The following is a 13,828-nucleotide window of genomic DNA, read 5'->3' as shown; positions in this document are numbered from 1 at the left end:
GGTTGACCACCAGCAAGAAGCACATCGCAGTCTGTATAATACAGTGAGACTTTCATTTAAAATACGTACAGATTCTGCATCTGTACGTAATACTTATGTATCTGGGGTTAATGTAGAGGAGTTAGGTGTTAGAGAGGCTTCACAATATAAAAAAATATATATATGGCTGCTTTTTTCCATAAAGAGTCACATCTGTACATGGACAACAAAGGAGGAAAAAACAGCACCTTGGAATAAACCCCCTCGGACTTTGGCAGGCCTGAAACCATTAACTCTTTCCTTACTCAAAAGAAGTCCAACTCCCTATTTCACCCAGGTCATCGCCAAATTTACCTTAGCAATCCCTTTTAATGTAATACTTTCAACTCATTTTGCAAGTGGGTATCTTTTGGGCGGAGTTCATACAGTGTAGACAAGGGCCTCCAGTCCAAATCGGGAGAACTCGGGCTTGGGATTTGTGGACTCTCTAGGGCCAGACTCATAGAATTTTATTATGGGTGGTTATTTTCAGAGCCACATTATGAACAGGTAACACCTGGGGCTTAGTACTGCTGCTTGCCCTAATTAACCTTAAAAGTTAATGAACAGGTTAGACATGAAGACGTTGGATAATTTTTAGACATTTTTCTAAAAATACAAAATGAGATAATTCTGGTTTTATTGAAACATCTAAAGGTGCTGCAAATTACAACTTCACAAACCGCGGTGCTCGGACGGCTCAGATAAGCTTGGCTACACCTTACAGTAAGAATTGTAAAGGAAATTAGCAACATAAATCATTCCCGCAGACCCAAACTGCTCACTGTTTGAGAATGACATGACTGCGGTAAGGGGCGATAAAGTGATTTATTCAGACTGACAAATGCACATTTTAACCCTCAACTCTGAGCGTTGTGGATCTCTTGAGAGAGAAATAATGACGTGAATGGCTCTTCAATGAACTGACCCCTTAGAAGACAATTTTTTTTTTCAATGACGTTTTGAATTCAGAATATGGTTGTAGCTTTGAATTTACTAAAATAATAGATTGCTAAAACTTCCTTTCTTTGAATATTCTGAACTTCCAGATGATCCCATACAACGATAGAAAGAATCCGGCACTCGAACTCGAAATCAGATGAAAAATGTATTATGTGGACCAAATTGGGTCTTTGATACCTGACGTTTCGTTCCAACACAGACCTATATCAAACATATTAAAATAATATGAATGATAAAGAGTCACATATGGAAAAATACAAAAAAAACCACAATATAGAAGATACTGACATCATTGTATACAGAGGTAAATGATGCTCATGAGAACTACGTACATATAAGCCTATACATGAGAATCAGAGGACAAATCAGCAGATAAATCGTCAAAACCATGGCAGCAATAACATGTGAGGGCACTGACCACCGATGATCCTGGGAGATTCTGATCAGGGTAAATTAAAAGGTATCTTCCAAATGGACATGTTGGAGAGGATTCTGTAATGTTATGGTATGAAATATGTAAGTAGCCAATCTTGCAAATAAATGGGCCAATAGTCCAAAAAGGAACCTGCATTAGATGTAAACCATAGATGAAGTATTATACTCTGGGAAAAGGTGGGATAATCATAGATACCTATAACATGGTACGATCTAAGATCACAAAACCCGGGAGCAATTTGGATAAAGATCACATGCTTATCACCCGGGGCCGACCACCGAGGCATGGGTGAAAGAATTACATAATGCGACCTCAGTCATTTGTGGTGAACGGCGCTGATCTTCTGGGTGTTGGTGAACTTTTTAAAAGCTGGGAGCAGATGACAATTCCGGCTGTGTATACTGGTAGTGACGTCCCTGGCTGGCAATGAATGGTAAATAGAGAGGAACATGGTGGTAATGTCATTTCCGTCATAAGTGACGTCATTGAATGGCAGTGGAGGGTTTACGGAGACCAAGACATGGCCGCAAGGTCACTTCCGGCGTAAGTGACGTCACCAGTTGGCAGTGGATGGCGTGGCAAGAACAAAGCATGTTCATGCCGATACTTCTGGTGGAAGTGACGTCAGTGATTGGCTATTATTATGTTTAAGACACAAAATAAAGAAAACGAAACGTGAACTATAAACAAATACTAATAAAGGTACCGGAAATAAAAATAAAAAAAATTAAAAAAGGGAAGGCAAAATAGTAGGAAACAGAAGAAAAGTAGATTCATTCATTGCCAGCCTGGGAAGACACTTCCGATACACACACCGGAAGTGTCAGGAATATATGTATATAGTTCTAATGAGCATCATTTACCTCTGTATACCATTATATCAATACTTTCTGTGTTTTGTTTTTGTATTTTTCCATATGTGACTCCTTGTCATTCATATTATTTTCAGTGTATGTTTGATCTAGGTCTGTGCTAGACCGAAACGTCACGTATCGTACACACAGTTTGGACCACATAATACATTTTTTATCTGATTTCCCCGGATTCTTTCTATTCGTAGATTTGGGTTGGGGCCATATCCGGACTTATCTTGGAGTGCCTTATTCCTACAGACTTATTATGACCCCATGCATCAGCCAGAAAGGTTAATAAGAGAAATACCTGGCCGTAGTCTTCCAACAGTGTCTGCCAGGCTCCCTTTCTTCACTTTGGTGATATAAGCGCAGAGATGACCAGTCTCTGACATTTTGCCTCCTACAACCTAGGATAAACATAAAGTTATATGTTAAAGGAAAGGTAACATTCATGAAAAAGTTGGATGATAGTTGGAGGACTTGGATGTTCTCTTGGACTCTTAGGTTGACATCTCCTAAGAGATCAGGTTCTGATGATCTAGCTTATTGAGCTCAATGTCTGGGAACAAGGATAGTACATTTAACCTATATCTAAGATGTTAGGGTTGTGGAGTAGACCTTGAAGGCTAGTTGGTAGCAGCTTGTTAGCCTCCTGTCCTTGACCTCAAAAATTGAAAGTCTTCTGCTGTGCTTCCTGGGTTTTATTTCCTATGACGTGTCCATACATGTGACTTTCCAATATCATGCTTTAGGTTTCTTTCGTAACAGCCATAATACGGATATGGACTCCTACATGGATTGTTTCATACCAAGGCTTAGGACGGCAGGGAGTTCATTGTGTCTTTTAAACAACAAATCCTGAATCTTCTAAACTTCTTGAGAAACACAAAGAGCACCGATGTACTGAGGGATATAATTAGATGTATAGGTAGAAATGAAACTTGGAGGTTTACATGATGGCTTGTTTATCAGCATATCAAGGGATTCAATGATTAAAGAGAGTGAACAGATTTCAGAGAGAAACATATTTAGAACAAGAGGTCATGATCCAAAGCTGCAGTGCTGGAGGCTCCGGGACACTTGAGGATGTTCTACTTTTAGACCAGGACTGTTATTCATAAAATACCCTCTCAGCACACAATATGGAAGCATAGACAATAAAAGAACTCAAAATCCTGGGGAGATGCAGGAGGCTATTATGAATAGAAGCAAAGATCAAATAGCAGAAGGTCTGTGGTTCTGCAACAAAGGGAAAAATTGGCAGATTGCATGTGCCAAGCGAAGCTTTTATGTCTTCAAATGCTATGTTTCTAGGTGTTAAATTATTTCTGAGAAGACTGACACATTCATTTGTGCAGCTCAGGACTGAGGACGTGTCTGTTTTAGAACATGTATTTTGTGCTAAAGAAATTCAGAGTGAAGAGAATCCCTGGAATCGTAACAGCTTCACGAGCCAAATCTGGAGGTGCTACACATTGAGAGTGCAGAAAGTCACAGTTCTGATTTTCTCAGAGTAAACTTCATTTCGATAACCATTATTAACGTATTACATGCCGAGTAGTGATGGACAGCAAGTAGGAAGAATAGTTCTCTAACCAGTAACGGAGCAAACGGCCTTTACTGGAATTTTCTGAGCCCTTTCCTGAACTTACAAAAACTCAAGTAAATCCTCTATCCTTTCTCTGAGCTTCACCCAACCTTTACATTTTCGTAATGTTTGCAAATTTTATTCAGATCAGTGGAATAGTCGCAGAAATTTAGGCAAAAAAACTGGCTGCCCTATTTTAGTAGAAATCTGCTACATCAATGTCCTCTACATGATTGGCACTAAAAATCTGACATTTACAGCAGGGTGAAATCTGCAGCACTGCTGAGACAAAATCCAAATGGTTTTGGTGTGAATTTTGCTAAAGAGAATTTTGCTAAGGAAAGTGTACAGCGGATCAGGCCCCTGTGGACATGGCCTGGACAACACACAGCAGCACCACATGGACCGCACTCACTGGGCCACATTTATAACATAACTAGCTGAAGAGCCCGGCGTTGCCTGGGCATAGTAAATATCTGTGGTTAGTTAGAACACCTCACTTCTCTTATTTTCCCATCACGCCTCTCATTTTCTGCCTTACACCTCTCATTTTCTCCCTCACACCTCTCATTTTCCCCCCTCACTCCTCTCATTCCCCCCTAACACTTGTCATTTCGACCTCACATCTGTCATTTTCCGATCACTCAACTATTTTCCCTCACTCCTCTAATTTTGCACTCACACCCCTCATTTTCACCTCAGTATATACATGTTTGTCATCTCCCTTATATATAGTATACACCTGTATGTCATCTCCTGTATATAGTATATACCTGTATGTCATCTCCCCTGTAAACAGTATATACCTGCTGTATGTCATCTCCTCCTGTATATTGTATATACCTATGTGTCATCTCCTCCTGTATATAGCATGTACCTGTATGTCATCTCCTCCTGTATATAGTAAATACCTGTGTGTCATCTCCCCTGTATATAGTATATACCTGTGTCATCTCCCCTGTATATAGTATAAACCTGTGTGTCAGCTCCCCTATAAATAGTATGTACCTGTATGTCATCTCCCCTGTATATAGTATATACCAGTGTGTCATCTCCTCCTGTATATAGTATATACCTGTATGTCATCTCCCCTGTATATAGTATATATGTCATCTCCTCCTGCATATCGAATATACCTGTAGGTCATCTCCTCCTGTATATAGTATATACCTGTGTATCATCTCCCCTGTATATAGTATATATGTGTGTGTCATCTCCCCTGTATATAGTATATACCTGTGTGTCATCTCCTCCTGTATTAGACCTCATTCACATGTTATTTGGTCAGTATTTTTACCTCAGTATTTGCAAGCTAAATTGGCAGCCTGATAAATCCCCAGCCAACAGGAAGCCCTCCCCCCTGGCAGTATATATTAGCTCACACATACAAATAATAGACAGGTCATGTGACTGACAGCTGCCGTATTTCCTATATGGTACAGTTGTTGCTCTTGTAGTTTGTCTGCTTATTAATCAGATTTTAATTTTTGAAGGATAATACCAGACTTGTGTGTGTTTTAGGGCGAGTTTCATGTGTCAAGTTGTGTGTGTTGAGTTTCGTGTGGCGACATGCATGTAGCGACTTTTGTGAGATGAGTTTTGTGTGGCGACATGCGTGTAGCAACTTTTTGTGTCGAGTTGCATGTGACAGGTTAGTGTAGCAAGTTGTGTGCAGCAAGTTTTGCGCATGGCGAGTTTTGTGCGTGGTGAGTTTTATGTGTGGTGCGTTTTGAGTATGTGCAAGTTTTGTGTGAGGCAACTTTTGCATGTGTTGCAACTTTTGTGCATGTGGCAATTTTTCCGCGTGTGCAAGTTTTGCGTGTGGCGAGTTTTCCATGAGGTGAGTTTTGCACGTCTGGCGAGTTTTGCGCGTGGCGAGTTTTGAGCGGCGACTTTTGTGTTTCGACTTTTATGTGGCGAGGTTGGTGTATGTGTGGTGAAATGTGTGCTGAGGGTGATATGTGTTCAAGCACGTGGTAGTGTGTGGCCCATTTTGTGTGTGTTTATATCCCCGTGTGTGGTGAGTATCCCATGTCGGGGCCCCACCTTAGCAACTGTACGGTATATACTCTTTGGCGCCATCGCTCTCATTCTTTAAGTCCCCCTTGTTCACATCTGGCAGCTGTCAATTTGCCTCCAACACCTTTCCTTTCAGTTTTTCCCCATTATGTAGATAGGGGCAAAATTGTTTGGTGAATTGGAATGTGCGGGGTTAAAATTTCGCCTCACAACATAGCCTATGACGCTCTCGGGGTCCAGACGTGTGACTGTGCAAAATTGTGTGGCTGTAGCTGCGACGGTGCAGATGCCAATCCCGGTCATACATACATACATACACACACATTCAGCTTTATATGTTAGATTGGTGCTAGTTTAAGTGTAAGCCATGAAACTAAAATATAGCAAAAAATGACATGCAAAATTTTAGTACCAACATATTCCATTTTTTTTCTGTTGCCTGCCAGATTTGGAAAATTATATAATTTTTGACAGATTTTTTAATTATAATACGAAGAGATGATGCAAATTTGATCTCATTTACTGAATGTTAGACAGGTGACAAATTTGTGAACACTATTAGAAGGCATTCACATTTAATAAACTTGGTGCAAAACAAATGTAGAATAATAAAAGTAATGAAAATAATTGATTGAGCTACTCTTCCAAAAATCAAAGCCCGAAGCATCACAAGGCAACCATTGGAAGGCTGAGGATGGCCATACACAAGAGACGGCTGTCACAAGAACAGCTGAGGGCCATTTCTCCGGACTTCCCTATGTTTTCCAAAGGAAGAAAGACATTCCTTGTATCAACTTGTCTTCCCTAAAAATGAGAGAATTGAACATTGAAATTCCAACGTCAAATCTGTCAGGGAAGAGTTGAGAGGCCTTCATACATATCAGATGGTTGCCCAGTATAGATGATACGAATCGATTTGTAGGACGCAGTCCAGCGACCATGACATTAATCTTTGGCTTCTGAAAGGGAACCTCCTTCTACCTGCCAGCATCTCTGGCTCTTATTCTGATTAGTCGGCCTGGTGGTTGTCACATGTGCATAACGTTGCAACAATGATGTTGCGATAGGCGAGCTACTCAAAAGAGAAGCTGGAGATGCCATCATGAAGGAGGTGGTTCAAAGACCTCCCATCCGGTAACCATGGAATGCCGATGGCCACTGGACCTGGTCCTGCAAATAGAATTGCACCATCTCCATTGGCCAGTCATGTCAAGATCGGTGGGTTAGGCAGACTTTCATCTAATGTGTATGGGCACCTTATAGACCTTCATGTGTCTACATAGCCCACTGTTCAAACCTTACAATGGTTCCATTTTCGTAGAATTATCGTGAGATACATGGGACAAAATAGACTGAGTGTATACAAATGTATCTCAAATGTGGGAGTACCAGATTGCTTTGTGAGCATTTCTGAACAGACAGGGTTAGGGCTTATAAATGGGGAAGCAAATATTGGTAGATATGCTCCTGTTCATTTGGTTTACCAGGTGTATGAGGTCTAACATGATAGAGCAATGAGGGCCTCCTAAATTTTCAATAAATCACACTGTGGAGTAACATAACCATATGTCAATTATGTAGCCCACAATGTCTTAAGGAAAGTCAATATTTAAGGCTCATTATGCATTTTTTGCTGATCTTCTTTTGTCTAAATAACATCATATCTCAATTAAATATAATTTTATTTTTTAATTAAATATTCTACCAAACTGTACAAAGCTGATTAAAAAAGCTCAGAATGAAGTGAGCTTTGATAATCCATGGTATCTTATCGAAAACTAAGCAGTACATCTGAAAAGCAGCCAATGTGTCATATTAGGAAAGTGATAGTGGACGGAACCTACTAATAGTAAATATATATATATATATATATATATATATATATATATATATATATATACAGTATATTATATCATTCTGAGTTCAGCAGTAGGGCCAGGCCAGAGGTTAGGTGCAGTAGGGCATTTGCCTAGGGCGGTATAAGAGGACTCCTTTCTTCTCCCATAACTTAACTTTTATTGGGTGACTGTCATACTGAAAGGATGAAGAGAAAATCCCATCATTGTGGCTGTATAATTTGCAAATAACCTAATAATGAATTCTGAGTGAATGGAGGAGGTTCTCCAGTTCAGGACCTACATCTATAAGAGCGGAGAGCCTTCTCTGCTTTCATTTAGTGAAGACAAAGCACACATATAGATTAGGCAGAGTTCAGACGAGAGTGTGAAAAATCATCCATATAGGGTTCCATATGCCCAAAGAATCTGTTAAAAATGGAAGCCAAACAGGTGTACATTGTATGTACGGTAAAATACTATCAGTAAAAAGAAAAAAAAAACCAAGCCATTAAATAGCTCCACCGACAGAAAAATAAACAAGTTATGGACCTTAGAATATGGTGACACTAACATTGAACTTTTTTTTTTTTTTACAAAGTTCTGAATTTTTGTACCAATCCTATGCAAGTTTGGTATAACTTTAATCGTACTGACCTTAAAAATAATGTTGGCGGAAGAGATTGGGAACACATTACATTGGCCAGATACGGAATGGGCAAGGTCTGTTATCCTTTGGGAAATTACAGGAGACCTATGGGTTACCGGAGGTCTGTAGGTTTCAGTATAGACAGTTTCATCATGCTTACAATGCACAGAGTAAAATGGTTGATATGTCGGTCCAGACGGATATCCTTGTGGGCTACACATGTGTAAAAGGGGGGACAAGAGGAGTTGTGTCGAATATTTACAGGGACCTACTGTTTACCTTCTTACAAAGTTACCCGATCAAAGCAAAAGAGAAATGGGAAGTAGAGGTGGGAAGGATAGAGGAGGATAAATGGGAGGAAATATCGGAATATATGCCCAAACTGTCACTAAGCGAGCCGGCCAGACTCTCACAAATATACGTACTCCATAGAGTATATAGGACGCCAGACAGATTGTACAAAGCCGGTCTGAGACAGACTTCAGAATGTCCTAGGTGTCGGGCTGAGGGGACCGGGATTCTACATATGCTATGGCGATGTCCAAGACTGAATACATTTTGGTTGGAAGTGGGTGATGCCATTGGAAGGGTATATAACTGTAGAATTGAGAGGGATCCTGGGGTGTGTATTTTGGGATACGTGGATGAGATCTGGGTACTTAATTGTCATAAGCTGGTAACAGCCAGGTTATCATATATTGCGAGAAAACTGATGGCTAGATATTGGATAAATGAAGAACCACCGACGGCGTGGGAATCTTATAGACAGTCTGACATTATTGTAGGAATAGAAAAATGTATTTATGCCAAAAGGGAAAAAGGTAATACTTATGAAATACTGTGGAAAACCTGTGTGGAGAGATGATGAACCCAGAAAGTCTGGGTGATATTAATGTATATTACACACGTTAAAATGCTGTGTGTACATTAATAGGGGGGGAGGGGTAGGGAGATCTTTTGTAATATCTGCACTTGTTCACTTTTGACAAACTGACTTTGTCTGGTGTTTTGTATTTTGTTAATTAATAAAAATTTATCTGATTAAAAAAAAAAAAAAAAATAATGTTGGCCGGTCATTTTTACTGCACAATCGAAAGCCATATAAACTAAACCCAAAAACCAATGGCGATATTGTTTATATTTTTATCATTTCAGCCCACTTGGAATTTTTTTTCTTACTGTTTTTCAGTTCATTACATTGTAAAATGAATGGTGCCATTCAAAACTACAACTTGTCCTGAACAAAAAAAAACAAGAAGTGGATGGAAAAATAAAAAAGTTACGGCTCTTGGTAGAGGAGGATTTAAAAAAAAAAAAAAAAAAAAACGATCGCACAAAAGCAAAAAAATTCTGGGTGATGAAGGGGTTACAATAAAAACTTGTTGCCAGCATTGGGACATCCTCTGACCAGTTCGTTGTCAAGGGACTGTTTTAAGAATAGAAGATTGGGCTCTGCCACCCATAGGGATTAGGGTGCTTTCACTTTCGTCGTCCTGTGCCCCCGTCGCTATCCCTCACAAAATGGGGTCTGGACACATGCGCCGACGGGGCCATAGACTCTAATGGTGACAGCAGAGCGAACATGCGCTTTGTCGGGCATCATGTTCGTGAGTGTACACCTACAGGAGGCGGACATCAGACGCAGTAGACCGTGTATAAGCGTCGGCCTCCTGTAGGCGTACACTCCCGAAAAAAGTGCACGGCAGAGCTCATGTTCGCTCTTCCGTCACCATTAGAGTCTATGGCCCCATCAGCGCATGTGTCCAGACCCCATTTTGTGAGGGATATCGGACGTATGCCCCGACGGGGACACAAGGTGAAAGCACCCTAATCCCTATGGGTGGCAGAGTCTAAGACCAGAGACACATCACATATGGAGGACCATTTACATAATCTGCCAAATATATAGTTAGGGCAGCTGAATCCTGACCAAAATTACGCCAAACAATTCACCTTTTGGTATGTGTATATATATATCTTCTGATGTATACAGCAGCTTTTCCGTACTATTAAAAAAGCGTTAAAAACTCTGATTCATATCTGCCCCAAAATCGCATCAAATAAATGAGAAATCGCATTAAAGAAAATCAGCAAACGCACAATAATCAGAGAAGATTGTTATTGTGTTCTGTGGTGCAGACACATGCAGAAAAAAACTAAAAGAAAAATGCAGCATTTACGCTACGTGTGAACACGGCCTCAGCATTATGGTTTTATTACATTTTTTATGGGTTTAATAAAGAAAAAATATTAGTCACGCCAATTTTTTAGCATCATTTACCGATCCTTGTAATTAATCTGATAGCGGTGTTGTGCAGGTCATTACGATTAGAGGGACACCAAATATGTCTGTGTTATTTGCTGCATTAAAAATTAAAAATGCATCAAAAATGTTTTTTTTTTTCCATTATCAAGTGTTTGTCATTATTATTCTTCAGTAATGTTACTGGATGAAAAAAATCTCTTAATCTCCTTCTAGAATACAAATTCATACATTATACATAGCAGTGTATTTCTAATAGTATATTCTGCCTGTAGAGTCAGAACCTGCAATACAGATTAAGTACACAAAATTCTCCCCATTACATTATCAGAGTTTGTGGCTCCGTAGCTTAAGTGCCTGTAATGTTAAGGCTGCGGGTTTGAAACCTGGTTGGACTCTTAAAAAAAAAGTTACATTTTTCTAATTTCTTATTATTTTTACTACTTTTATATGAACAAAAAAAATATTTTTCTTCACCTCAGTATACAGGGACCATAGAAATACATTGTTATATATCCAATGCATCTCTATGGACATGTATCATCTGCTTCTGTATTCACTGCCTGCAATACTGGTCAAGATGACCAAATTCTCATAGCTACATCATCGTAAGTTGTGGCTCCTAGATAGAGCAAACAGCTTGCGCATACGGCAAGGCGAGTTTAATTGCTAGGGACACCCAAATACAGGAAGGAGAAAAAAGTGACTAGTTTAATTTATGCAGAGAGCAGCCCTGCCCTGGGAGGAGGAGGAGCTGTAGAGAGGAGAGTATAGAAGCTGGGACAAAATCTCTGACATGACGGGATGCCGGACTTAGCCTTCGCATCGGGATAGTCTAGCTGAATCTGGGACGGTGATATGACAATGGCGCAAAGGAAAACTGGAGCAGTTGCCGATAGCAACTAATCAGATTCCAGCGCTCATTTCTCAATGAGAAATCATTCGGTGCTCTCCCCAACCCCCCCCCCCCCCCTTCCTTTTTTATGTTTGCAAAATTGATTTTGACTTTTGCACCATTTTTATGCTGGGTTTTTCTGTCCTTGTCATTTTTGGGGTTTGCATGACAATGTTGGCATGGTTTAAGTTATCCAGATGATTTCAGCTAATTAATCATTTGAGACTTTTCAAAATGTCTCAGAGTTTTGGGGCAATTATACTCCAGTAGCCTAGTGGAGTACAAAATCTGTCTTTTTATTTTTGAACAGTTGAAGATGCAACATTTTAAAGATTATTGAAAAGACTGAGCAACTTTTTTTTATGCAAAAAAACAAAGGCAGATTTGCATTGGCTCCAAATTCTTCAAATATTGAGCACTATTTTACAGAAAGAGAAACAAAACAAAGAAATGAGTGATGAATTTAGGTTTAGTGATTATTGCACATGGCTCTTACCTTCAGTCCAAGCATTGCTCCAGAATCTCGGGGAACACTCCCATCTTTTAACCGCTTGTTTAGCAAGACGCGGCCAATTAATCGATCGCCATCTTTGGACGCTTGCCATGTCACCGGGTGCTGAGGTGTCACATAGAAAAAATATCAGAGTTAGATGTTATATTCATAGGTGATAGAAGAAATATGTCTCAGCTTTCCAGCTGTTGTCGAAGTACAGTTGGACCTGAAATAATGCTGCCTGGAATCTGTAGTTCTACAATGGCTGGTAAACTGTAACCTGAACAAGTCTTGTCTAAAGGAAGGGTAATGTCAGTAATAATACGAGTCATTTAAAGACTATGCCAAGGACCTCAAAGGCCACTTATGGAGGGACATTTTTGGACTTTTCTTTAAATCTGGATTTCTCATTCTGTAAAATATTTGCAAGTATAAAATACTGTACATCATCCATGAAGAGATGCAGTCACTCTATTGCAAACATTACATACACGCACACACATTTGTTAATTTTCTAAAAACTAGTTTCTCCAGAACAAATAAACATATATGTACAAAACTGATCAATAAGGAGGGGTTTCAATTCAGGGACAATTTGTTTTTAGAAAAATAAGGGTTCTCCGATGCCTTTTCTTTAAGCTGTGGTGGCAGGCTACATCCACATCCTGGGTGAAGCTGGGAAATGAATGGCCATAATTGTGCGTGCGATTCATACAGGGCCGGACTGGCCATCTGGCCATTCTGGCAAATGCCAGAAGGGCCTGCCTGGTCATGGGCTGCCTTGTCTGCAATGTTGTTAACAGAATTGTTGTTCTCAAGATACACATACTGTTAAAGAGTTGTGAGCACAAAGTCGATGACTCCGTCACTTACCCCACTAAGCCACTGGTGTCATTAGAAATATTGGTCTTGTAGTAAATATTGCTTTCCTCCATCCAGGGTAATATTAGCAATATATCCTATCTAATGCTTGGGGTCAACATGGGCCTGTGTGATTTCAAATGCCAGGGCTGAATTTCAGTCCGAGTCCGTACCTGGATTCATGGAATGGTAGAGTTGGAAGGCACGTACCAGGTTGCCTATTGGTAAAGTCTATGGAAGTGAAGGACGCAGTCGAGTGGGTCAAGAGTGACAATGACTTTCCATTAGTATAATCTAGATACAAGGATGCTAGATATAATCTCAGGGATGCAGAAAGCCTTTTCTATCACTAGGCTGGAGTTACAGAGGTAGAACCCCAATTATATGACAATTACATCATATCCTGATTTCAGTCAGGATAGTAAAAAGTAAACTACAATACAGTTCAGAATCTGTTGCCTGATGGACATTGAGAGTCCTGAGGACCCTATCAACTTATAACGGGATCTCTTGGGTTCCACTCATGTGTCCATTGTTCTGCTAGAATAATAGCTCTTGCATGCTGTGCTATTCTTCCCATAAATAATGGTTGGATCTGCAATGGAGGTTCCTAGTAGATGTGATCATAGTCTCTCAGATCCGGAACATTAAATACTCACAGAATCCTAGAAAGTTAGAGTTAGAAGGGACCTCCAGGGTCATCGTGTCCAACTCCTGCTCAATGCAGGATTCACTAAACCATCCCAGGCAGATGTCTGTCCGGCCTCTGAAGACTTCCATTGAAGGAGAACTCGCCACCTCTCATAGCAGCCTGTTCCACTCGTTGATCACCCTCACTGACAAAACTTTTTTCTATTATCTAATCTGTACTTCTCCGTTTCAGTTTCATCCCATTGCTTCTTGTGTTTCCATGTGCAAATGAGAATAATGATGATCCCTCTATATGGTGACAGC

General features: G+C 40.0%; 1 protein-coding gene across 19 annotated transcripts in view; it reads right to left on the bottom strand.

Moving 5' to 3' along the window:
* Nucleotides 1-13,828, bottom strand: part of RIMS2 (regulating synaptic membrane exocytosis 2) — a 736,866-nt gene that overhangs the window by 271,487 nt on the left and 451,551 nt on the right. For all 19 annotated transcript variants that reach the window (XM_069731752.1, XM_069731753.1, XM_069731750.1 and 16 more), the window contains 2 exons: nt 12,017-12,136; nt 2,579-2,678 (listed from right to left, as the gene is read on the bottom strand). In XM_069731752.1, coding sequence (XP_069587853.1) covers nt 2,579-2,678; nt 12,017-12,136 — 220 coding nt within the window. The remainder of the gene's footprint in view (nt 1-2,578; nt 2,679-12,016; nt 12,137-13,828) is intronic.

Source organism: Ranitomeya imitator, chromosome 6, assembly GCF_032444005.1.
Source record: "Ranitomeya imitator isolate aRanImi1 chromosome 6, aRanImi1.pri, whole genome shotgun sequence".
NCBI classification, from domain to species: Eukaryota; Metazoa; Chordata; class Amphibia; order Anura; family Dendrobatidae; genus Ranitomeya; species Ranitomeya imitator.
This window is presented reverse-complemented; position numbering and strand designations above follow the sequence as displayed.